The sequence below is a fragment of the Tachysurus vachellii genome, chromosome 1, assembly GCF_030014155.1.
Source record: "Tachysurus vachellii isolate PV-2020 chromosome 1, HZAU_Pvac_v1, whole genome shotgun sequence".
Classification (NCBI taxonomy): Eukaryota; Metazoa; Chordata; class Actinopteri; order Siluriformes; family Bagridae; genus Tachysurus; species Tachysurus vachellii.
In genome coordinates this window covers 17934703-17959336 of record NC_083460.1, presented here as the reverse complement: position 1 = coordinate 17959336, position 24634 = coordinate 17934703, and the positions used below count along the sequence as shown (strand labels likewise).

The following is a 24634-nucleotide window of genomic DNA, read 5'->3' as shown; positions in this document are numbered from 1 at the left end:
TTTACTCATCAGTTTTAGGGTTTGTCGTTTCTGCTTCCATCAGTAACTGCCATGCTAACATTTCTCTTATGAACTGATCTTTCATCATTTTTCTATTCCATAATGTTTAATTTTTTCCAAAATCCAATACGTTAATGTACGTTTTTCAGTTTAAGTTGTAATAGATACGTTGATACGTACTTTATACACTTGAGGTATTATGTCTTGAAATACAAATATCAAACTACACTGAAATACTAACCAACCCTGATAAAACATTTGTATAAAGCACGCTGACATGGACTGAAGAATATTTTATAGAATTTGATATTATTCAGCTCCAAACAGAAGCATCTGATATCGTTATACCGTTTTAGTGAAGAACACGGACTCGGCTCAGAACCGGCCGGATATTTTAGGACACGGTTTTGACCTGGTACCCGTTATTAAAGTAGTCGGTGTTGGTGAAGCCTGTCATCATCTCTGGTTCTGCTAAAATGATTCCAGAGTAAAATCAGATCCTAATTATTATTTCCTTACTGAAAGCAGTGACGTTAATCGTAGATTACAGATGAGTTACAAACCACCGAAAGCAATCAAGAGATCAGAGAAGAGTACAAGTGAAACCAGTTGGTCATTGGGACGGATTTATTCTCATAGCTGTTTTCTATTGTCTGGTTGTTTTTCCTCCTGACTAATAAAGAAAACTGACTAAATGCACTTGGTTATTCTGAACATACTGTATGTACATCAGTCTAGAGCTGAACACAGTCTAGAGCTGAACACAGTCTAGAGCTGAACACAGAGATTCATTACAGTTATTTCTTAGGAAATCTTGATTAGGGAAAATCTTCCCAGATGTCACTAAAGGACTATAAGGACTGGAGCTTCCACGCTGCACACACTCACTTCCAGGATTGATGTTTTAAGCTCAGGATCCATAAATATATCATTAAAAAACGGGCCCTTAAATAAATGAATACAATATGTAGACATTATTTTGCAAATCTATTGCACTGACAGTGTGGCTGTTAATAGAAGAGCAGCTTGATGTTTAAAAAAGCTTAAAAATAAAATAGCCTAAAAATAGAGAAAAAAAGAAAAATAAATAAAGTAATAAAACAATTTCTTCAGAAAATGTGACTAGAATACTGAATTAATTTTTAATGAATTTATTTTTTATTTGTAGTAATTATACCTACTCTTTTTTAAAACTCTGTTTCCCAGTTAAAGCAAAAAGGATTCTGGATATCTAAAAAATAATAGTCATGTAATTTGTAATCAACAGTCAAATAAAAAAGAAATAAAGACTCTGTAGTCTAGTCACTATTTATATATTTAAAGCAAAAAAAAATGGCATCTTTATTTGATCTCTATTTTTAATCTATCGTATAATAGTCCTGCAGACTCTAGTTCATTACAGTCTTAAATGAACTGAATTAGATGGCTTCGACTCTGTAAAGATTTATAAATGGTTTGTCTTTCAGTTACGTCTAGCTTTTAAATATAAAGGTCATTTAGTGCTGCGGTCATCGAGTCCTCCGGTCCGTTCAGCCGTGTCCATTGTCCTGTGCGCTCACAGAAAAGCCTGTAGCCGATTGATAAGACGCTCGCTCTGATATTTTGACCTTTCTCCCTCGCTCTAGACACACATTAAGGAAACGCACCTCACTGGTTTCTATTTATATTTCATTTCTGCAGTATTTTTATTTCTCGTATCTGAGCAGGTTGGCGTTTGGGCCATTTTCTGTAACCCAGCCAGAATTTGTTTATTGTCGAGCTGCAGTGAGGTGGTTTTTTTGTCGTATTTAAATGCGCATTGAGTTGCTGAATGCGACAGGGAGCTTAGCAAGCGCAACAAATTTGCTGCCATACACGCTAACTCAGCCCTCTCAGTACCTACTCAGTACGCTGCTTAAAGACCTCTAACTCCAACACAGACGTGCAAACGATGCGTCTGACTCCAGTTTTCAGTACAGAATAATTTCTTTTGTTATTCCAGTACAATTCTATACTATTACATTTTTCTTTTCTTTTACTTTCTTGATAGAATCTTTCGCTCGTCTCGTGTCAGTCTGCATACATAAAATCATCTATTAGGGAACTTTTACAAAAAAGGTGCTTTTCTTCCTCACTTAAGTGTTGAAATCTGAAGCTTTTGTGCTCCAGGGGAGAAATCACTAAAATGTGAACATGCCCTAAAATGAAACATCTACATCCAATCAGGGTAAAGTGAGGAAGAAAGAGGAGGAAGCTGTAATATACTCTTCTTTTTTTTTTTGCTCTCACTCTCTCTCTCACTCACTCTCATCATTTGTATCATCAAATGTGAACTAGGATCAAATTCTTAAGCACACTTTCACACCTAGTATTCTGGTCGTCTCAGTTCAGTAGCTCATAAGGGAAAGGTGTGCTGCAGTTTGACTTGGAGACAGCAGAGGGCGCTAAAAAAAGGAACAATGATCCTTCAATTGTCACAAACAAAATACATAATGCCATGTTTAGTTTTTGTTTCACTTTGTTAGTGTCAAGCGCCATCTTGTTATCAGAAGGTTGTCTGTAGTAAAGAAAACCCTTTAACTATGAACCTAGTGTGTAATTTAATTTAATCTCTATGTTCTGAGACCTGAAACAATTGTGAACTGCATCATTCATTATTAATATTGTCTGTCTGCCTGTCTGTCTATCTGTTTATGATGCTATTATCTTAATATTTATTTACTTGACGATTTTTTTAATTATCTATCTATCTATCTATCTATCTATCTATCTATCTATCTATCTATCTATCTATCTATCTATCTATGTTAATATCTTCTCTCATCTGTTTGATCTGTGTCTAATATAAATCAGTACTTGGACGTCACTGGTGTGTTTTTGAGTTAATGTTTTGTGTTGTTGTCGTTCAGTAAAGAGCCCGTGCTGTGCGTATAACATGTCGGTATGTTTAGGGTTAATACAGAGTTGCTGAGGTTGTCAGTTTGAGCGCTGCCTCTCTCTGATTGGCTAACAGCTCTGGTGAGCCAGTCTTTTGGGTGCGGAGCCAACCTAAGGATGAGGTCATCCTTTTCTTCAAAGCCATGACATCATGCGCTCATTGATATTCTGCTCTTCTGAAGAAGAGGAGGAATAGGAGGAGGGGTACCAATGATAAAAGTGTGCTGCTGCATGATTTCTCTTTCTTATCCGTATGGTTTTGTATCTTAATGCTTAATGTCGTTCATGTGCTCGAGACGTTTTACTACATAAAATATTCCGCTATTCCATAGTACAGAATTCATGTTTTGCAGATAATGAAACTGCAGTATTTGAGTTTTCTTCTCACTTCATCTCAGGTCATCATTTCCAGTTCCTTCTCAGAGATGGATTAATGTTCAGAATATTTTATTATTTATTTATTCTTGCGGACCAGGATGAGAAGGTCACATTTCCACAGATCACATGCGTGTAGATTTCACAAAGCTTCTGGTAGCCACAGTGAACATTATATGATCACTATCTGAGCTGGAAAATTTGATCCCTAAGCTTAATTGTCTGAAAGCAGTTTATTCTTGTCATACATGTTTCTTTTTCTATCCACAGAATACCATTGCTTTGATATATCTATCGTTTTTTTAATCCGGTTTTAACTTGTCTAATTATTCAAAATATTGGCCCTGGACTGTGATGGAACTTTTCAAAAATGGATAAACGCTCCATCCTGTTCCTCATGATCGTGCTTCTTCTCTTATAACCACGTCCTTTTGGCAAAGCGTGCTTCCTTTAAAGGTGACACTTTTCGCTCCTCTTTCTCTATCTGGCTTCCTGAAACACGTCACAGCTGTCAGACAAACACAATTTTCAACAGGAGAGGAAACCTGTCTAGTCCTCTGGTCTGGCTGGAGTCCAACTTTTACCACTTTGTTAACTACAGTGTTTTGAAATGTTTTCTGAAAATGTGAACAAAACAATCCGGTGCTTTCCGATCAAATTTTAAGAAATTCACAGCATGAGAAGTGTTGTTACATAATGGGGAGTTTTTATTTTCAGTTTCCTGTAAGTCCTCTATTGCTCTCTGATCAATAACATTGGTCCTTCTTTTCTGTATATTAGCCTTCTTTTTCTTTTTAGCCCCAAAAACTGCTATTTTTGCTTTTAAGTGTCACTCTGAAAATGATTCGGATATTAAATATACAGATGGGTGTGAGGGTTTTATTGTTAGTATTAGTTTGAATTGGTATCAGTTTAAGAGAAATGTAAATGTCTTGTTCTGATCTTTCTGTCCATTTTTCAAGTCTAATTTTCTAGCTTTGCAAGTCATTGTTCAATCCAGTGAGTTCAGAATTATTCTCTAGTCAGTGCATCTACTCTCGTGTCTAATTATACCGACCCTCTTTAATTATATTTACTACTGTATTTAAGGTCAAAGATTTGATTTAACATGAAATTTCAGGTGTGTTTTTAAAGGTCAAAGAACATTAACATCGTGGACATTCAGCTCACAGCTGTACATTTTAACAATGCAATGTTTTTGTGGTTTCTGTTGGGTCTGTTATATGAGGAACACCTACCATCCATCCATCCATCCAGTAATTGTCTGTACCACGGTGTTAGGGGCAGCCTGGAGTTGCCACAGGACTCACACACACACACACACACACACACACTATGGACAATTCATAGATCATGCTGATGCAGAACATGACTTTGGACTGGAGACTAAACCGGTGAACCCAGTGGCAACCCAGAAACAAGGAGAACATGTTAAACTCCATGCACACAGGGTGGAGGCAGGAAATGAACCCCCAACCTTGAAGACGTGAGCCAAACGTGATAACTGCTAAGCCTCGGCGCCTTTCACCTTCTACCACCATTGTATCATAAGTGGACAAAATACAGCATGGTACTCTTTCTCTCACACAGTTGCTGATGCATTAAACATCTATTTTAATGCAGATGCATTTTAACCTGCGTTCCCTTGTGGTGCACCTCCTATCTATTGCAATAACAGGACGTAAACCTTATGGTAGGTTAATGTGGGGTCGAGGAGATGAAAGTGGATGCTGTGAGCAGACACTCCACACATACACCAAGAAGTAATTAATAGAGTGCTGCTGATTCCCATGGGGAGCTGTAATGAATAGGGTGCAAAAACCAGCGAGCTCCATTCAGGAGAGCAGGAACACAATGACTCATTGTGGGATGAACCAGACTTCTTAGATGGAATGGGGCCAGACGGAGGGGAGATCATTAACCTCCTCTTCATTTCACTGACACTCTCCACTGATGAGATAACGGAAGCCTGGGAAGCTAACGTCAATATCATCTAACGTCAATCTAATAAAAGGACTTCTTTTAGCAGTTCATCTTGGTGTTAGACTTTTGTCTGATTATTTCAGTACAGTCAGAGATCAGACTGGTTTGAGCTAACAGGAAGACTGTGGGGACTCAAATAAACGCGCAAAACCTTTCAAAGCCTTGAGGTGGATGAGCTTCGACAGCAGATGATCGCATTCACTCTTTCACCCAAACTCACTCATGCCAGTGTTGGTCCTAAATAGTCCTGCTTTATCAGGTGAACACACTTTGTGGCTCAGCTCTATATTTACAGAAAGTGTAGTTCATTTAAACAACATGTCCCTCAAGTAATTCTACTGAACTCTATGATGAAGGAGTCGCAGTGGCATACTGTCCTCTTCCCCGGATTAATTCAGCATCATAACTTGTAATCCTTCATCCTTTCTTCATTTTATTTCAGATTTATTTTAGGAAAGCACACTGAACCTTATCCTCTTTAGTTTAACAGATTATCCTCTTAATCCTCATCTGGACTTCTCTCCAAATCTCAATACCGTCAACACTGAAAGAACGAATGCACACTCTCTCTCTCTCTCTCTCTCTCTCTCTCTATTCCCCTCTCTCTCTCCATTCCTCTCTCTATTCCCCTCTCTCTCTCCATTCCTCTCTCTCTCTCTCTCTCTCTCACACACACACACACACACACACTCACACACACACACACACATGCACACTCCCATATATTAGCACAACTGTACAGTTATTTTACAAAATATAAAACATATGAAGTTCTAATGCTCTGTTTTATCTTAACCACATTCACTCTACAACAGAATTATTTTTGTTGGAGCAGATTTCCTCGTTCCATATTTAAACCATCTGTATTCAGTTCTCTTCTTTTTAACCTGAGGATTAGAGACACAGCTAGGATTTGTAGTGATATAGTATTATAGCAGCTTTGATCTTCCAGACTTGCCTTTGCTAAAAAAAAAAGTAGGCTGTCTGGGTGGAGTAGGAGTGGAGTGGAGTAGACAGCCTCTTATGCATTTCTCTCTCTCTCTCTCTCTCTCTCTCTCTCTCTCTCTCTCTCTCTCTCTCTCTCACACACACTGTCTCCCTCTCTCTCTCTATCACTCCCTCACTTATTCTCTCTCTCTCTTTCTTTCTCTCTTTCTCACTCTCACTCACTCACTCATTCACTCACTCACTCACTTACTCTCTCCCTCTATCTTACTCACTCACTCTCTCTATCTCTCTCTATCTCTATCTCTCTCTCTCTCTCTCTCTCTCTCACTCACTCACTCTCTCTCACTCCGTGTACATTTTGTGTAGGTGTGACTTTTTTTTTTGGCTTTAGCACACTGTAAATTTCTGCTAGAATTACAACAGTGTGTGACACACTGTGCAGCCTTGATGATAGATAAATGAAGGGACTGAGTCAGCGTTTAGGAGATAAAGCCACACCAGTCTGGGCGCAAGGAAGCTGTGTGGTAGACGGGGGTCAGGAAGGGTGGTCATTGTCTGTTTGTCACCATCTGGTTCATGTCCGTCTTTATTAGTGGTTTAGTGTATCAGAAAATGAGCAAATATACTTACAGCGTGTGAAGTTATTACCTATAGGTCTGTGTCTAACAAAATGAAAGTTCTGCACAGTAATACTTCAGTTTTTACCGTGTGTTCAGTATGTTAGTCAACAGACTACTGTATGATCAGATAACACTGACCTAATAATCCTCATGACCTCATGGTTGTGCCTGGATGCTATGTTTAGTCCTGATTGAAGCACTGCAGTCATAATAAAGTGGCTGTTGTTTGTTATCTTTTTTTACAGATGCTGTGAATGCAGTGTATCTCTGTCCCGCTGGTACTATGAGAAAGATGGACGTCTCTTCTGTAGTAAGGACTACTGGGCAAAATTTGGGGAGCTGTGTCATGGCTGCTCTGAGCCGATCACCACTGGGCTCATCATGGTACATTTTAGTTTTCTGCTTTATTTTATCCAAAATAGTAAAGTTTTTTTTTTTTGATTTCTAAACTGTGATAAATTGGTTATAATGAACATTTCTTTTTAAAACTGCTCAACGTTGTACCTAAGAGCTCTAAGACGGGTACGCTCACATCCAATAGATATTTAGTTCAAGTATAGAAACTGGTCACTATATGATAGTCCTTTTAGTTTCTGTTGTTTTCAAATGAAACTGTACTTATACCGAATGTGAAAAAATAAAATTCATCTGGCAGACATGAATAACCCACATTCACTATGTAAACTGTGCACCAGTGGAAGCTTCGGGTTTAGAACTGTGGTTTTTTGGTTAATAAAATTTCTTATTTATGGAGATTTTGTTACATACATTTGCAGCTTTTGTGAAATATGGTAGCCTAGTGGTTTAGTTGTAAGACTACTGATCGGAAGGTTGTGAGTACCAGGTCCAGCAATCTACCACTGCTGGGCCCCTGAGCGAGGCCTTTACCCTCAATTGCTCAGTTATTTAAAACGAGATAAAAATGTAAGTCGTTCTGGATATGAGCGTCTGCCAAAAGCCACAAACGTATTAAGCAGCAATCACACCAGACTTTACTTTGTTCTTTTCTTACTGTTGCTCAGTGCACATCTGAAATTAACAACATACAACATTAATTGAATAAATAAAGATTTTCTTGTTAGCCATTTGTCTGATAAATATTGCATATCACGACACTTTTATGAGAAACAGCAGTCATCTAATCATTCATGCATTTATCTAATCAGCCAATCATGTGGCAGCAGCGCGGTAAAAACTCATGCAGATAAACCCAGCAGCTTTGGGTAAGGTTCACATCAACCACACTTTGTCTTAATCTGTCCATCCTCGAATGTCTTTTCCATCTCAGAGCAGCTTCACGTTTCACACAGTCTCTCCTGTTACACTGGTCAACAAAACACCATTGATGAAGTTATGAGTGCTGTATCACACGTGCTGGAGTCCCATGAATTAAACACTAATCCACTGTTTACCATCTTGAGATACTGAAAGAGGCTGTATGTGTAATTCAGGGAGATTAGAACGGATGATAGTAATGAGGAGAGAGTTTGTGCTGGTTGTGAGATGAGATGCTCTTGTTTTATTCAGCATCGGTGTTTATTATCTGACGCTAAGTGCATTACAGATATATGGAAATGCGTGTTATTTACATTCGGTTTGCAAATTGTCTGTAATTAAAAAATTGACAGGTAAAATTTCAAAATGAATAAAATGTAAATACATTCTTGTATGTTTGATGTTATTGAGAGGAAGCAGACTTCAGTCCCGGTTTATCTGGGATCGATGTGATGCTGTACTCCTACTCAACAGGAGAAGTTCATTATTTTTGGTCATTTCATTCTAAACTACTTGTGGCTTTCTTTGCAGGATGTCTTATTGAGGAGAGCAGTCTTTTCTTATAGCTAAAGTTTTGTCCCTTTAATGATGAAGTCTGCTGGATAATAATAATTTTTATCATCTATAAAGGATGAGCTCAGCCAAATCAACAAATTAAGAATTAATTTAATAGAATTAAATAGAAATTAAATGTTGTAGTGGATCTTCAGTTGATTCGAATCCCAGGTCCACCAAGTTGCCACTGCTGGGCCCCTGAGCAAGGCCTTTAACTCTCAATTGCTCAGGTGTATAAACTGAAATAAAAATGTAAGTCACTCTGGATAAGAGTGTCTGCTAAATGCTTTGGGATGTGGTATCCTATTGGTTAGGGTTTTGGCTACCAATCGGAAGGTTGTGAGTTCGATTCCTACGTCCACCAAGTTGCCACTGCTGGGCCCCTGAGCAAGGCCCTTGACCCTCAATTGCTCAGTTGTATAAAAATGAGAAAATGTAAGTCACTCTGGATAAGTGTGTCATTCAACATGTTTAAACATCAGAATGTGATTCAAGTGTAAACGTTTATGAAGTATTACATCGTGGTATTACTGCGTTATTACTCAGAAATCAGGTGGATGATAATATAACCCCAGATTATCATTGCAACACCAGAATTAATAATGAAAAGACTCTGTAAAGTCACATTCCTCCATTTACAGTCACGAAACTGAATTCTTTTGCTGCACATCCTCTGTAACTGACCTTCCAGATTGTCACACTGGTCCCAGTCCACACCGTAATTTATAGACCCCCTGCCTGTGCAATCACTGTAATTAAACTCCCACGTTGTAGGCCGAGTTAATTAAAGACAGCCGAGCAAGCTGTTCTCTTGTCTGCTGCAAGCTCACATTTACTCAGCTCTGTAGAGTCCGACTGACGTTTACCCTCCTGTACTGCGTATCTGAAGCGATCCCGTATTGTCACACACTGTAGCTCTGATGCCTTCAGTAGAAGACAAAATGTAATCCAGACAAAATCCAGACAAAATGTAAACCTTGGCAGATAAAACTGTCCAGATGGATGATCACTTTCTTGTTTAATTGAATTATAAAAATTACAAATGAATGTGAAATAATGCCTTTGGTTTATTAATGGCGAGGAAGTAAATGGTGCAGCTGCATCTACTGTGAATGGATTATACTTTAACTCCATGTCAAATCTAATGCTTGTTTTAAGCATTAAAATTTTTTTGCACTTTAAATGTTATGCAATATGGATAGAACAACGTACGGCTTAAGTCTAACCATTTTACAATTATCGTGACTCAATCACAGATATGCGATATTTTAAACTGACAGAATATCAATAATGACATTTTTTCTGTTGATTTGATTATCTAGTCAATTTAATGACATGATCCTAAAATACATCCCTATCACAGACCAATTCTGTACTTAAGACAGGTACGGTGTCTTCGCATGTTGTTTCTGACACTTTTAACATATTTAACACTTTTGTTGTCTTTAGTCTTCACCTTCTGTCCTTCAGAGAAAGTGATTTATATGCTGTTTAACCTGAGCCGAGTCTACAGTGACATCACACTTGGCAGCAGGACATCCAGAGATCTTAGTATTAATTAACCGATGTTGCATTTCTTTATTTAAGCACCATTAAGTATGACTTTTTCAGAAAAGCCTGTGTGTATCTCAGTTAGTTAAACAAAATTATACATGAGGCATGAGGCATTTAAATAAGAAAAAGCACTGACCGGGAATTGATTTGTAGTCAGCAATGATTTGTATCAAGAGGAGATGAGACGTGTTTATTCAACTGATTCAGGCTTCTGTTCAGTTTTTTTGTTGTTTTTTTTTAATTGCATTTACTGTCAATTTTTGTTACCAAACATGAGAATTCTTTTGATTCATTTAGAAAATGACCACGACACTGTGATTTTCTCCCATAACTTTCCCTCAGCCATTTCTTGTCTCTCGGCCTTTTCAAGTTTAACACATTTACAGAAATATTTTGAAATGGCGTGACATGCACATGTCTCTCCTGAGGCAAGTTCATGGGAAGTACCTCTGAAGCAAACACAACTCCCACTGGCATGAAGCAACACTCACACACAAAGGGACTGTTTATGTCGCACTGTTGCCTAGATGAGCATTATATCTGTATCAAGCCTACGTATAACAGCATTAGCTGCTCGAATGGTGCAATAATACCAGACATTTGCTTTGTTTGGTCCTCAGGTGTGTGGTTACATGCAGGTTTTCATTTTCCCGTTGAACATTAATACCAGGAAAAGATGATCTCGGTTATTGGCTTTAACTCGCCAGAGTTTCTAGTATTATGAATACGCTGTGGTTTCCAGCAGAAATAGATAAACACTGTATACACTATACTATATAGCCCCTGAACACCCCCTCACCCTGACACACACACACACACACACGTGGTCTGGAACAACATCATAGTTGTTGAACTACAAATGGTGGCTATATTGCTCATTCTTTCCATCATGAGGTGTCATGACTCTGTATGTCCAGTGATGAGCCATGATGGCTGTGAAAGCCGTGATATCTTTAGTCACGTGCTAGCTTTGAGATGTTGGGTCAGCAGCCGGTTTAACGCAAAATAGTGAGTCTTTTTAAAGATGTTTAAAAGTATGGTAAGCTAAATGAGATTTTAGTTTCAGCAAGTTTAAAAGACAGATGTATAATATGTTTAACTTTTACCATGTGAACGGGTTTTTAAAGATCATATATAGTAGATGCAGGATGGAGCAGATGGACTCCTCGTGCATCGTGCACCATTTGGCTGAATGAATAATAGAATGATTGAATAATAATCAATAGCAGAATGTGCAAGTGTGCTATTTTACATCTGCTCACTCTTAAAACAAGAGAAGTCAGATGTCTTTCTATAAAAATCCTTATTCAAAAGTGCTGTGTGAACGAAGAAATGTCTCTGAAATGAAGTGATGCAGTGACGGCAAGTTGACCTTTGTTAACAACAGACCAGGCTTCCTGGACGGAAACCATTGATTACCATTATCACACCCCCCCCCACACACACACACTCACACACACACACTCACACACACACCACACACACACACACACACCACACACACACACACACACACACACTTTAACTGCACCTATTTGGTTTATAATGCATTGTGAAATAAGACCTGTCCTTGCTCTTCAATCAATTATTTTACTGTGAGTGTGTCTTTGGGTCAATATGAAGAAGACGGTGCAAATAAATAATTTGATTATAAATTTATTATTAACAGTTAGAGTAAACACTGTTAAAAACAGAACTCTTTGCTTATAGTCTGAGTTATGGTTGATTGTAAGCTTCAGCCAGTGTGTGTGTGTGTGTGTGTGTGTGTGTGTGTGTGTGTGTGTGTGTGTGTGTGTGTGTGTGATAAAGGGTATTGGGTGGGGGAAGGAGACACTGCGCAGAAGCACATGGGCGTGCTCGGCAGGAAGTGATGAAGTCACAGAAACAGAGGGCTGGTGGAAAAGAGAGGGGGAGAGAAAGCAGAACGAGAGCAATGTGACATGCTTTCAGAGATGAGCTCAGCACTGGGGGCGTGGAGAAGTGCCTCTCCTCTCTTGGCCACCGGCTCTGTTTTGTTTTTCGACACCACTGCGTTTTTGCTAGAATGAGCACATCCTAGCTGCTGTCATGGTGGGCGACTTATTTTTATGGGGATTTTGCTGTCTAAAATTGTGGAAAAGGGATAAGAAGGTAAGATGGCTTTTCTTCTTTCTGCTAAGGATGTCTGCACAAAACCTCTCGAGACTTCTCCTGGGTGTCACTTCTAACATAGACTGTTCATGCGAGACACTAGACTAGACACATGGCGGTATTTAGGGAACGGCTTTGAATATTCATGAGATGCGACAATCTTTACTGAATTCATTATTATTAAGCAATCGTTTTCATTCGCATCATAATCATCTCATTTGGATCTAATGAAAGCATGTCTTGGTTTTGGGTAGGACTGTGTTTCTATTCATGGCTAATTTGCTGAAGATGACCTGATTTTGGACTTGTCTGAAATTTTTCATGCGCAGTTCCAGTCTTGGCCCGTCGTGCACTGCTGCACTCTGCATCAAGTCGTCTGTCATGCGTTTACATGCCGTAATTTAAGGCGTTCTGGTCAGTTATCCTTATTAGAGCCTTGCTCCAAAGATTGCAGCACTTCTGTTATATATATTATGCTATGAATAGCTCAGGAGTGAATTCAATCATTCAGCCACCTACGTGGACAGTCCAGTATGTCCAAAGGCATCGTCCTTTAACGATATATTTATGTCTGAGCTTAAAGAACTTAGGACATGTCTCTGTGCAATGTTGACAGCTGCTAGTGATATTCAGTGAGTCACACACACACACAAACACATGGTCATGCTGCATCAGCCTTGGTTTGAAACTCAATTTGGAATCTCCTCCATGCATCACTAATATGGGATGTTCGTCTACTTTGTTTAAGTAGATGATCGACAGTGAAATATGTACCTTATAAAGCTAATATGAATGATGGAGGCAGTTAGTGAGGGTTTGTGAGCTAATAAATGTAACAAAACTCAGTTTTACTGACCCACAGGGGGGCAACCCCTCTGAGTCTTGAATTCTGCTGGGGAACTTCATAGATTACGCAGCAGTGTTGGGAACAACGGAGTGATGAGTGCTAGAGCTCGACACCACAAGGTTTAGAGTTCAAATTCCAGGCCTGATAAACAGCAGAGAAAATATCCATCATCTGTAGACAGAAACTTATGATCTCAACCAGACCAAATCTCCAAAGTTGGAGTCTTCTTAGAGGATCAATGTAAACATGTAGGCATGCAGTCATTCCTATTTACACCACAACAATGCTGAATTCTTAATTCCAATTGGTCCAAAGGCCTTAATGAAGAACTGCTGGCTACTATAAAGAAATCACAGGTTTATATTAATGTGCTTAATGTAATTCTATTATGTTTATAAAGTTACATCTTGAACAGAGTAAGAACCATGTGTGACTGTTTATATGGTTAAGTTTAAGAAGGAGTCTTCAGTGTCAGTGCTTAAAGGTGGGGTCTCCGTTGTTTGAAAACTGCATTGGGCCGCCAAACAAAAACAAAACAAACTTGTAGCCAATGAGCATAAAGGGGCGTGTCTTGTCAATATGGGCGGAGAGAGTGTTCAGTGCGCATGTGTGACATTAGCAGAAAGTGGTTTTAACATTGACATGGAGGATAAAAACAAAGAAAGAAAGCGAAGAAAGGCTTACGATAAGGCAAGAAGTAGGACCCATGTTAATATAGGATCAGCTTTCCAGCGCTGGAGAGAACTGAACGTCTTCCACGTGAAACGGAGCTAAACCTTTCACGGTACAACACACAGTACTACAAAAACACATTTGTATTACCATAGTATTGCTCATTGAGTTCATTTATTGATAAAAATATCCCCTCGGCCAGCTGCCCCAACAGGTTCCGCCATAATAGTTGCCTGGGTTACCTATGTATGTGTGGGCGGAGCTATCAAAACAGGGGTGACACCCATTTGGGTTAGGGGCGTGTTTGTTTTGGTGATGTCAAATGTCAACATTGGCTTTCAAACAACGGAGACCCCACCTTTAATGATATATGTTGATAATGATGATATACCCTGAACTTCACATGAAAAACCCTCTTAAGCGCTCGTTGTCGCAGCATATCGTCAGTAAATGGTTATTAGAATCCATCCAATCAGATGACAACTTTCAGATGTTCAGACAACATTAGAGGGCATGACGTCCGAGGCTGAGACTAACGCAAACATGACCTCAGAAATCATTTCACTTCATTTAAAAAACCGTCTCAGAGCCCCAGCGTGTGCAGGGGAAATACACATGAATGCAAATATTTATAAATTCCATGAAATTTAATCATAAGTATACGGTGGATATGAATCGATGAGTCTATGAGTCAGACATGTATCAGTTCAGAGTGAAACCAATCTGATGGAAGGTTGCCAACGTAAAACTTTTTAGTTTTTGGGGAAACTCCTACGCAGCCTACAAGATGATGTCATGTTTAAAGCAGCAGCAGAGACAGATAAGAGTAATAACTAGATAATAAATAGACCCTTTCTCAATTGAACAGTTTTAGCAAACAACATACTGGTTTGTAAGAGTTTTAGAGATAAGAGTCAGTCTGTAGTGTTGAGTCTAAATGAACATGTTTAGATGATTCTGGTGACGCCTTTTGTAAGCTCTCATGGCTATCACCGTCCAACACTTTAACAGTTCATAGGTGTGAGGAATTTACAAAGAGTAACTTTGCCTTTTCGTAGCATGTGGACATGATAAATATTCAAATTAGAAGGGAATGTTTTAAACCTTCCATAACAGGATATCGAGAAAAAGATTGAATCCTTATAACCAATTTTTCGAATCTTAGAGCCATTGTACTGTTTGCCGTATTCATGAGATTCAATGTGATGATGGTTACTGAGGTTAAGTTTGGGTTTAATTGAAATCCCTGTGTTAAACTGTTGGCTATGTTTCTTTCTCTCTTTATTTGTCCCATCATAATAAAAACTTTGCCATTGTTACTTTTGGCTTTAATATTCGTCTAATTGCCCTGAGCCTTTACTTAAAATGAAGGCAAAAAAATTAAGCTTTCCTTTTGGTGCAGGCTTAACATTATTAATCAATGTTAATACGGAAGTCAATACAAAGAGCTTCTAGGATTACAGAAGTGTAGACGGTGAACCAACAGTTTCCGGCTTAAATCAAATCTCACTGAGACAAAGAGAGACACACATGAAGACTAATGGTCCAATGAGTCTAATGGACCTTATGGTGTTTGTCTTCTTCCTGTGACCTTGAGTTTGTAGCGTGTGTTCTGATTGCTCGGCTTTCCCTCCTACATGCACAGAAAACAGTTGTTCATGTTCCTGGCTTTTTCGACAACTGCTTCAATGTAGAAATGCTCTGAGTGTGTTGTATACACAAGAAGGTCAGTTTGCATGTTTGTGGTCAGCCTGTTGTTATTTCCTGAGGTTTTAGGAGTACAACAGGAATGACAAATGGTCCCATCAACGGAGAAAGACGAGGTGGAAGACTGCGTCACGGCTGTTTCCTCTGGTGGTCTTTTGCTGTGGTTTGCACCTTTGCTGTGGCTTGAGTTTGTAGCAGTGTTTACGATACCAGAATAACTCACTGCTAACACGTAGTATCGGATCATCATGGAACATGCCGTGTTCTACAGCAGTGGACTCCTGTTTAAGATTGTAAAGACATCTGGCCTGAGCACACAGAGCATTATCAAGCATGGTCATTAAAAATAAATGGCATTGTGCATTCATAAATGTGGATTTAAAGCAGTTCAATAGGTGTCTTACTGTGATGGTTGTGTATGTAACAACAAGGACAGTGTCGTGATGGAGAAGAGGAAAAAATGTGACCTATATCAGGTGTAAATGGGAAAGAGAATCATGGGAAGAAATCCCCAAAACAGTACAATTCACAGAGATGGAAAGAGTTTACATGGAAGAACCCAGTGCCTTTGTCATAACCCTCAAAATAATAAACAGTTTTCCAAACACCACAGCCTTCCAATTCCATATTTTATATAGGTGTTTCTCAACACTAAACCTGGGGAACACGACATACACTCTGTAGATCTTTTCACTTTGTTAAATGTAGAAAATAAAAAGTTCGTTCATAAATATTGGTATTTAGGCATTTACATTATTGTCATTTAACACATTCTTTTATCCAGAGTTTCTGCCAGCGAATATATCCGTACTGGTCACTACGTCGGGATGTAATGTAGCAACAAATGTATAGAGATTTTCTTACATTTATTTTTATTTTTTGGAAGATTTAAAGTGCTAGTTTGGGTATTTCAGGATGAGGAAGGGCTTTACATAACATATTAGAAGACGTGTAATGAGCAACATAAACAATAATCCTCAATGACTCTGAATCTGTTCAGTTGGACTTGGTTAAAAAACAGAATGTAGAACTCTTTTGCATTACTTTGTCCTGCTTCCAGCTCAGTCCTTATTATTCTTATCCCTCTTTCCAGTGACCTTGTGTTTGTGAATGTTTGTGTTATAAGCCAGCAGACCTGATGATAACCTTCTGAGCGTGAAGTCATTCTACTGAAATGAGTTCAGCTCCATCTGCTGAGTCACACCGGCTGCTCCGAGATGAGCCATTTTAATTCCAGCGCATTTGAAGCCTCCGTATTAAAGTCTGTGTTTATGGGATTGTGCTTTACTTAGATTGGAATATTAACTTTGTTAAATATTAAATATATGTTCTGTTTAAATCTGGTGTTCATTTGAGATGGATCACTCAAGTAAAGGTGCTGTGTCTCTGAGGGGATTATTAGCTGGATGTCAGGATTACGTCTAAACCGAGAGTCTGGAGAGAATTTGGAGGCCGGAGATGTTTTCAACTGTTAAAATGAGCTTTGTCTGGATCTCGGATATTGATTTCTGTTCGAAGCCTCTTTTTTTTTTTTTTTTTTTGCTGACTGTTGGATTCTAGGAAATAATCCATCATATCTGCTGGCTTACGTGTGTTTTCTAAATTCAGGTCTTGTATTTATTTGTCTTACGTTGCAGCTTGACCATGTTGATGTAGAGTTCGTTGTAATAGTAGTATTTTTACACTGATTTCAAGTGATTTGTGAAAGCGATACACTTTCATACAACAAATCAATAAGCAAAGCCTTGGGGAGGTGGAGCTACCAGAAGGTTATAGGTTCAAATCCCATGCCCACCAAGGCCCCTAAACCCCAACCGTGCAATTGTGTAAATGAGATCAATTTAAGTCACTTGTTTTATGTCATAAATGTAAAGAATTTAGTACTGTAAGTTAGGAAATGTCTTTCCAGACAAAACATGGCCAAATGTTCAAGTTATTTTTGCTTGCGGTGTAGTCAGCGTTCCGGTTCTTCACACAAGTGTTCACTTCCCTGTTCTCGTATTCCTTTTCACCTAAATATACAGTAAAACTCTCATTGGTCATGTTTGACATCCTAAACACTTCTGAAGCTTCAAACTAGGAAGTAGAATTTTTCTTGGTGAGCACAGTTGAATTAACTGCTGTATAATACCAAGTGCTGAGAAGAAGGTCCACAGAGATGGTGAAAGACCTCAGACATCTACACAATGGTTCTTCACTCTGTTGAGATCAGGGAAGCACTTCATCCCCCTGAGGGCAAATGCAGATAGAATGAGGAGGAGCTTTTTCCAGCTGGTCTTAGAGCATGGACTTTTTCTGCACTTGTCTTCTCAACCTCACTTTATTCCTAACAGTCGTACTCTTCAGCCACTGATCTCAACTCATATTATTAGATTTTTATATTTTCTCTATATATTTTCCCCTTTCTAGCTGTATAGTTCAGTTCTATGTTCATTTTAATTCTATTCTTTATTTTATTTGTTATGACACATACGTTTAAAACCGTTGCATATCTGAACTGTTAAAATCTGAACTGAATAGTTATTTAACACGAAGCACATCTGAGCATTTAAGGAAGGAGTCTCCAGTGTCAGAACTTTGTACCAGTGATACAACCTTTCAAAACAAAACAAATAGAAGCTGATAGAATGTAAGTGGTTTGTATTTCATTAATAAAATTGTTAGCTTTGCCAAATTACTTCGCTACATGAAATAATGAATAATTGTTGATTATGTTCATATTCCCTTTTTAAATGCTTCTCTTAAATAAACTCTGATCTTAATGACTGTTTTTCAGGTTGCAGGTGAGCAGAAGTATCACCCCGAGTGTTTCACCTGCCTGAACTGTCGCACGTTCATCGGCGATGGCGACAACTACGCTCTGGTGGAGAGGTCCAAGCTGTACTGGTGAGTCACACTGACACCGTCACCCTGATATCTGTATTTACAATCTGTTCAACCTTCACTGCATTACTGACAAACCTCAGAACAATGTTTATTTACTTTAGACTCAGACATTAAATCACCTGACTTGTTCAGACAAGTAGAGGAGGTGTGTGAGGTGTGTGATGGGAGATTAGGTTTGGGACTTGGCGGCATTACCTGGTGTTTTAGATGTTTGTTGTTTTTTTTCTTCTCCAGAAATGAATGCCTCTGTGTTAGATTCAGTAGGATTCAGGTGTGTTAGAGCAGAAAAAACACAGAGATGGAAAATGATTAAGGATTCAGGATAAAATGCAGTAGTCTGAACTTACAATCTTCTGCTCAGTAAACCAGGACCTTAACCGTTGAGCCACAACTTCCCCATTTGCCTCCAATGCCCCAGTCCCTCATATTAAGGACTGAGTTTAACAATGTCAGCTAGAAAATGTGTTTAGTTTATAACAACTTTAAAAATGTTAAAAATGTGATATTGGGTTTTAGACATCCATCCATCCATCCATCTATACATCCATCCATCCATCTATACATCCATCTATACAGCCATCCATCCATCTATACATCCATCCATCCATCCATCCTCCATCTATACATCCACCCATCTTTATATCCAACCATCCATCCATCTATACATCCATCCATCCATCTATACATCCTTTCATCCATCCATCCATCCATCTATACATCCATCCATCCATCCATCCATCCATCCATCCATACAGTGCTGTAAAGCAAGGATGCCTTGAAAATGATGAAATGGAATTTTAATATTATAAAGTGATGAAACAGTAATGAGCTCAACAACACGAGTATATAGTGAGATACAATTTGATTTGTAGTCTTATAATAAACATGGAGAACAAAATGTCTATAAAATAATACGACTTTTGCACAATTCTGTACACATCCGAGTAACTGATCCGATTTTGTTTCGGTGTCTTCTTCCAGTGGACATTGTTATTACGAGACCATCGTGACCCCGGCGACTCTGCCTGACTCTCCGTGCTCACGGATCCCTCACACGGTCACGCTGGTGTCCATTCCAGCCTCCACAGATGGAAAGCGTGGCTTCTCTCTGTCCATCGATCCGGGAAGCAGCCCGAACGGCTACAGCACCGACTACAACCCCACAGTCCGCGTGTCCCAGTAAGTGTGTGTGTGCTTTTAGGGCTGTTTCTATTAAATATTACATGATTTTAATGTCATTATAAAAGTATAGAATATAATGGATTCATATAAAATGTTATATATATTGAAGAATAATATAATTAGCACAAATAAAATCTCACCTTTCAGTCAGTTTCTGGAATTTGACTGATGATTCTAAGCATTAAACATTGGCTGGTCTCTTTCATGGGAAACTGCTGTTCTTCATGAAAAGCTGCAGATTCTACTCTATTTATTTAAATGGTGTTTGTGTGTTAAGGGTGGATTCCGAGTGCATCAGTCCTGACGTGAAGAACACCATACATGTTGGTGACCGTATCCTGGAGATCAATGGTACCCCCATCCGGAACGTTCCTGTTGATGAGGTACAGAAAAACAAGCGTTTGGAAAAATATATTCTCCTGATAGTGTGTGTGTCAGTGTGTGTGTCTGTGTGTGTAAAATATTCTTTTTAATGTTGAACATCTCCCTCTTGTGGCCTGCACCTTAGATCGATTTGCTCATTCAAGAGACCAGTCGCCTCCTGCAGCTCACCATCGAACACGACCCCCTTGACCCTGAAAACCCCAGCAGCCCTTTTGAGTATGAGGTGGACGGACCGAGCCCACTGCCCGAGAGACACAGCCCGGTTTCCCCGATCACACAACCGCCGAACCACGACATCAACAACCTGCGTTCACGCGTGATCACGTCAGTCCAGCTCACTACTCTTTACTCCTACTTCATTAAAGCCCTCAGAGAAATAAGAAGCATTATAAAGTACACAAATTACAAGTGTGTAGCAAAAAAATGGGAAGAATGTTGGAATGATAAATAATAATAATAATTATTATTATTATTATTATTATTAATTCTATTGGACATATTTTGTCCCAACAGACTGACCAATGTGTAAAGTTTGTCCTGATGAAAGATTTTGTCTTGACCAATAAATATATTTTAGAGTTATTTTAAAAGATCGATCCAGGAAAATGTTTACAATTTTTTTTCTCACAAGTAAATATAAAGGTGTTCTACATCTTTATTGTACAGCATTATTGGTTATTTTAACAAGCTGAATTTTACTGATTAATATCTGTATTTTCAATAAAGATAAATACAAAAAAAACCTTTAATCTTGCTTCACTTGCATTAGGATGAATCCTAATTAGTGCATTTTTATTGAATGCGAATCTGAACACGACGAATGAACTTATGTCCTCGTGTCCCCCGTCTCCAGGCGGAGCTTCAGTATCGATAAGTCACCGTGCTCCAGCAACGCTGCGTCCCCAATGTCCCTGAGGAAGGATATCGGACGCTCGGAGTCGCTCCGTGTCGTGACAAACCGCACACACAGGATCTTCCGACCCTCCGATCTCATCCATGGAGAAGTGCTGGGAAAGGGCTGCTACGGTCAGGCTATTAAGGTACACACACACTCACACAACAGCACTAGGTCTGGTATCTCCAGTAACGGAAGCGAGAGCTACTGTTTCCTGGTAACCAAATGACCAGAAGAGATCTGTGTGATCTGTAACACACTTCTGTTTTTCATTACCCAGGGATTCAAATATAATTCAAATATAGAATAATGAAAGGTTTAGTGCCTCGAAATGGAGGGGAGTTTTTCTGAACATTGCCAGGAGGTGGCAGCAGTGAGACAAAAAAGGAAGAGTCTTCATGCAAATGTTCAATATGTTTAAAATAAATGAAAATAAATTAAATAAAAGGTATAAAAACACTTCTTTTCTGTTGTGAAGTTTCAGTTTATAACTTGATGTTATATGAGTTTAAAGTTTCAACATAGACTTTTATTATAACTTTAAAATTACACCTGCCACCTTGTACCAGTTCCCAGACTCATTCAGAAAGGGCTGTAGGTGTGGATGTAGGTTTTCATTCTAACTAAGCATACGTTTGTACACCCCTGTCTTAGTATTTGCCACATTCATCATAAGCAATTCTCCTGTTTAGGTTCAGACTCCTTACACACGCCACAGAACAGCAGTTATTGATATCAAGTCATTTTGTTTTCTCTGAATTCTCCTGTAGACCTTTATGGTAGGTGTCCATATAGATACGGACATCTTATAGAGCTGCGGTTTCTGTAACAGAACACACACAGATATTTAATTACAGAAGATATGCTGTTTTTATGCTCCTTCCTCAAGTGGTACTAAATATCCTCAGATTGAGACATTTGACACCAAATAATTCATAAATTTATCTCATTTATCTCTAAATAACTGACCTGCTACAGACAAACATCGTTCTGCATATCTGTCTGTATGCTATATGTTTACTGTAATGATTTATAATCCCTCTGAAGAGGATGGAGACTGTTTCTGAGATTTCCCTGGCAATAGTTGTCTTTGGATTTAGAACTTAATCCGAATCTCTTTAAAGATGCTGTCTTGTGATTATCTACAGTACACATACACGAGTGAATGGAATGGACTTGTGATAGAAACGTTTGAGGGAACAGAATAGTGGTGAGCATGTTGTTTCCTCACACCTCTGTAGTAGAGGGTTTGATTCCCTTCTCATCATTGTGTGTGAGATGCCTCCAGGATCTCCGGTTTCCTCCTCCGGTCCACATAGTTGCGTTGTAGTGAGTGAGTGTGTGATTGTGCTCTGTGATGTGGTGGCACTCTGTCCGTCATGTCCCCCGACTCGTGCACTGGGCCGTCGGTATAGATTAGTAATGTAAGATAACTGGAAAATGGATCAAAAGAAAAGTGTCAATAAAAAAAATAGTATTCTGTAAAATTAATAATAACACACACACTCAATACTGTCAACACTGATAGAACGAATGCCTTCTCTCTCTCTCTCTCTCTCTCTCTCTCTCTCTCTCTCTCTCTCTCTCTCTCTCTCTCACACACACACACACACACACACACACACACACCTCACTGTTTGTTTCTGTGACCCACCAGGTGACCCACAAGGAGACCGGTGAGGTGATGGTGATGAAGGAGCTCATCCGATTTGACGACGAGACCCAGCGGACCTTCCTTAAAGAAGTAAGTAACACACACCAGCTTTATCCCTACAAACTCATCTGCAGTGCAATACAAAAGTGAAATTCTCATTTCTTAAAGAGAAAGAAAATTCAGTATTCTGTTCTGTTCTGAAGTCACTGAGATTAATCATTTTAATGTCCCAGTACAAAAATATATATAATAATTCTACAAACTTTATACGTTTGTAATAACAACAATATAAAATCCATATTGTCATTTTTCTAAACTCCTGACAGAATTTCATTTCGACGTCCCAGATAAAGTGATTTTATTTGGTTTTAGGTCAAAGTAATGAGATGCCTGGACCACCCCAACGTCCTCAAGTTCATCGGGGTTCTCTACAAAGACAAGAGGCTGAACTTCATTGCTGAGTACATCAAAGGAGGAACCCTGAGGGAAATCATTAAGAAAATGGTGTGTGTGTGTATATGTGTGTGTGTGTGTGAGATTAATGTCATCCATTCCTTCCAATCATTTATTAAAAACTGGCTCTATTTATTTATTTATTTAGATAGATAGATAGATAGATAGATAGATAGATAGATAGATAGATAGATAGATAGATAGATAGATCTATATTAGTCTTTGTCTAAGTTTAAAACTAAACATCTTTAACCCCCTGTGTGTCTCATGTACAGGACAGTAATTATCCCTGGAACCAGAGAGTGAGTTTTGCCAAAGATATTGCATCTGGGATGGTAAGTGTGATGTCACATGAACACAATATATTATTTTAACACAACGTACAAGCTTTTAATCCAGATAGATAAATGACATTGATCCATTATATACAGCCTGTAAAACAACTGACCGGAATGAACGTCATGTCTGTATTTCTGTCCACACTGCCACCACCTTCTGCATCAAGAAACATCAGATCCACATTCATTACTGAGATGTTGTTCAATTCATCAACCAGTGTTTAGTTATTACTCCTAACACCATTACACACCGCTGCTGCTTGATTATTGTACATTACGTGACTGTTTTCTTTCTCAGGCCTACCTTCATTCCATGAACATCATCCACCGTGATCTCAACTCTTACAACTGTCTGGTCAGAGAGGTGAGGAGACAAACCTGAGGTTAAATATCCAATAAACCCAGTACATCAGAGCGAAAGTCCAGTTTTGTTATTAACGTTTCGTGAGTCTTTAGGGATTCGGATTTAATGATGTAATTGACGTTCATATCATTTTGGTGGCTTTGGTAAACAGTGTGAGTTTTGGCAACTGATTTGCAACAGAATTATCCTGACGTTTACTTACACGCCGCTTTTCAACATGAAATAAGACTCGAACTTTTCTATCAGCATCTGAAAAAAAATCGAATCTTTCCACATTTTCCTGTATGCATCATTATAAATGTCGTGTTTTCATGAAGAAAAATGTTTTTCTTGTTTTTTTTCTTTTTTCATATAACGATAATTTTTGTATTAAATCCACAATTTTCCTTCTCAGAACAACAGTGTCGTGGTGGCAGACTTTGGGCTCGCGCGCCTCATGGTAGAAGACAAGAACCAGGACAAACTTGGAAAGCTTCAGGGTGTGAAGAAACCTGACAGGAGGAAGAGATACACCGTTGTGGGAAACCCGTACTGGATGGCTCCGGAAATGATCCATGGTCAGTCCCACTGTCTGTTACTCTCATAATAGACTATTGCTGACTATTACTATTTTTTTTTTTTAATCAGTAAGAAAGTACCTTATATATTTAACCCTTCATTAACATACTGATTTGCTGATCTTTTATAGGTTTTATAGAGTTTAGAAATTCTTTATTTTCAGTTCATGTTGTATTTTATCTAATAGAACAAAGAACCTGTTCCTCAGATCTATTGTAGCTGCTTTAAACTTCCTGTCTAATGCCTCTGTGTTTGTTCTGGCTCGTTTCCACCTACAGGAAAGAGCTACGATGAGAAGGTGGACATCTTTTCCTTCGGCATCATGCTGTGTGAGGTGA

The 24634-nt window shown here is 38.7% G+C and overlaps 1 protein-coding gene across 4 annotated transcripts in view; it reads left to right on the top strand.

Moving 5' to 3' along the window:
* limk1a (LIM domain kinase 1a) overlaps nt 1–24634 on the top strand; it is a 39114-nt gene that overhangs the window by 9852 nt on the left and 4628 nt on the right. For 3 of the 4 annotated variants that reach the window (XM_060875557.1, XM_060875559.1, XM_060875558.1), the window contains 12 exons: nt 7088–7226; nt 18359–18468; nt 19450–19647; nt 19928–20033; nt 20159–20358; nt 20888–21074; nt 22587–22673; nt 22956–23087; nt 23312–23371; nt 23673–23738; nt 24133–24295; nt 24575–24630. In XM_060875557.1, the coding sequence (XP_060731540.1) occupies nt 7088–7226; nt 18359–18468; nt 19450–19647; nt 19928–20033; nt 20159–20358; nt 20888–21074; nt 22587–22673; nt 22956–23087; nt 23312–23371; nt 23673–23738; nt 24133–24295; nt 24575–24630 (1504 nt within the window). Of the gene's footprint in view, nt 1–7087; nt 7227–12103; nt 12357–18358; nt 18469–19449; nt 19648–19927; nt 20034–20158; nt 20359–20887; nt 21075–22586; nt 22674–22955; nt 23088–23311; nt 23372–23672; nt 23739–24132; nt 24296–24574; nt 24631–24634 lie in introns of those variants that run through there. The other variant, XM_060875560.1, reaches the window with a different exon arrangement.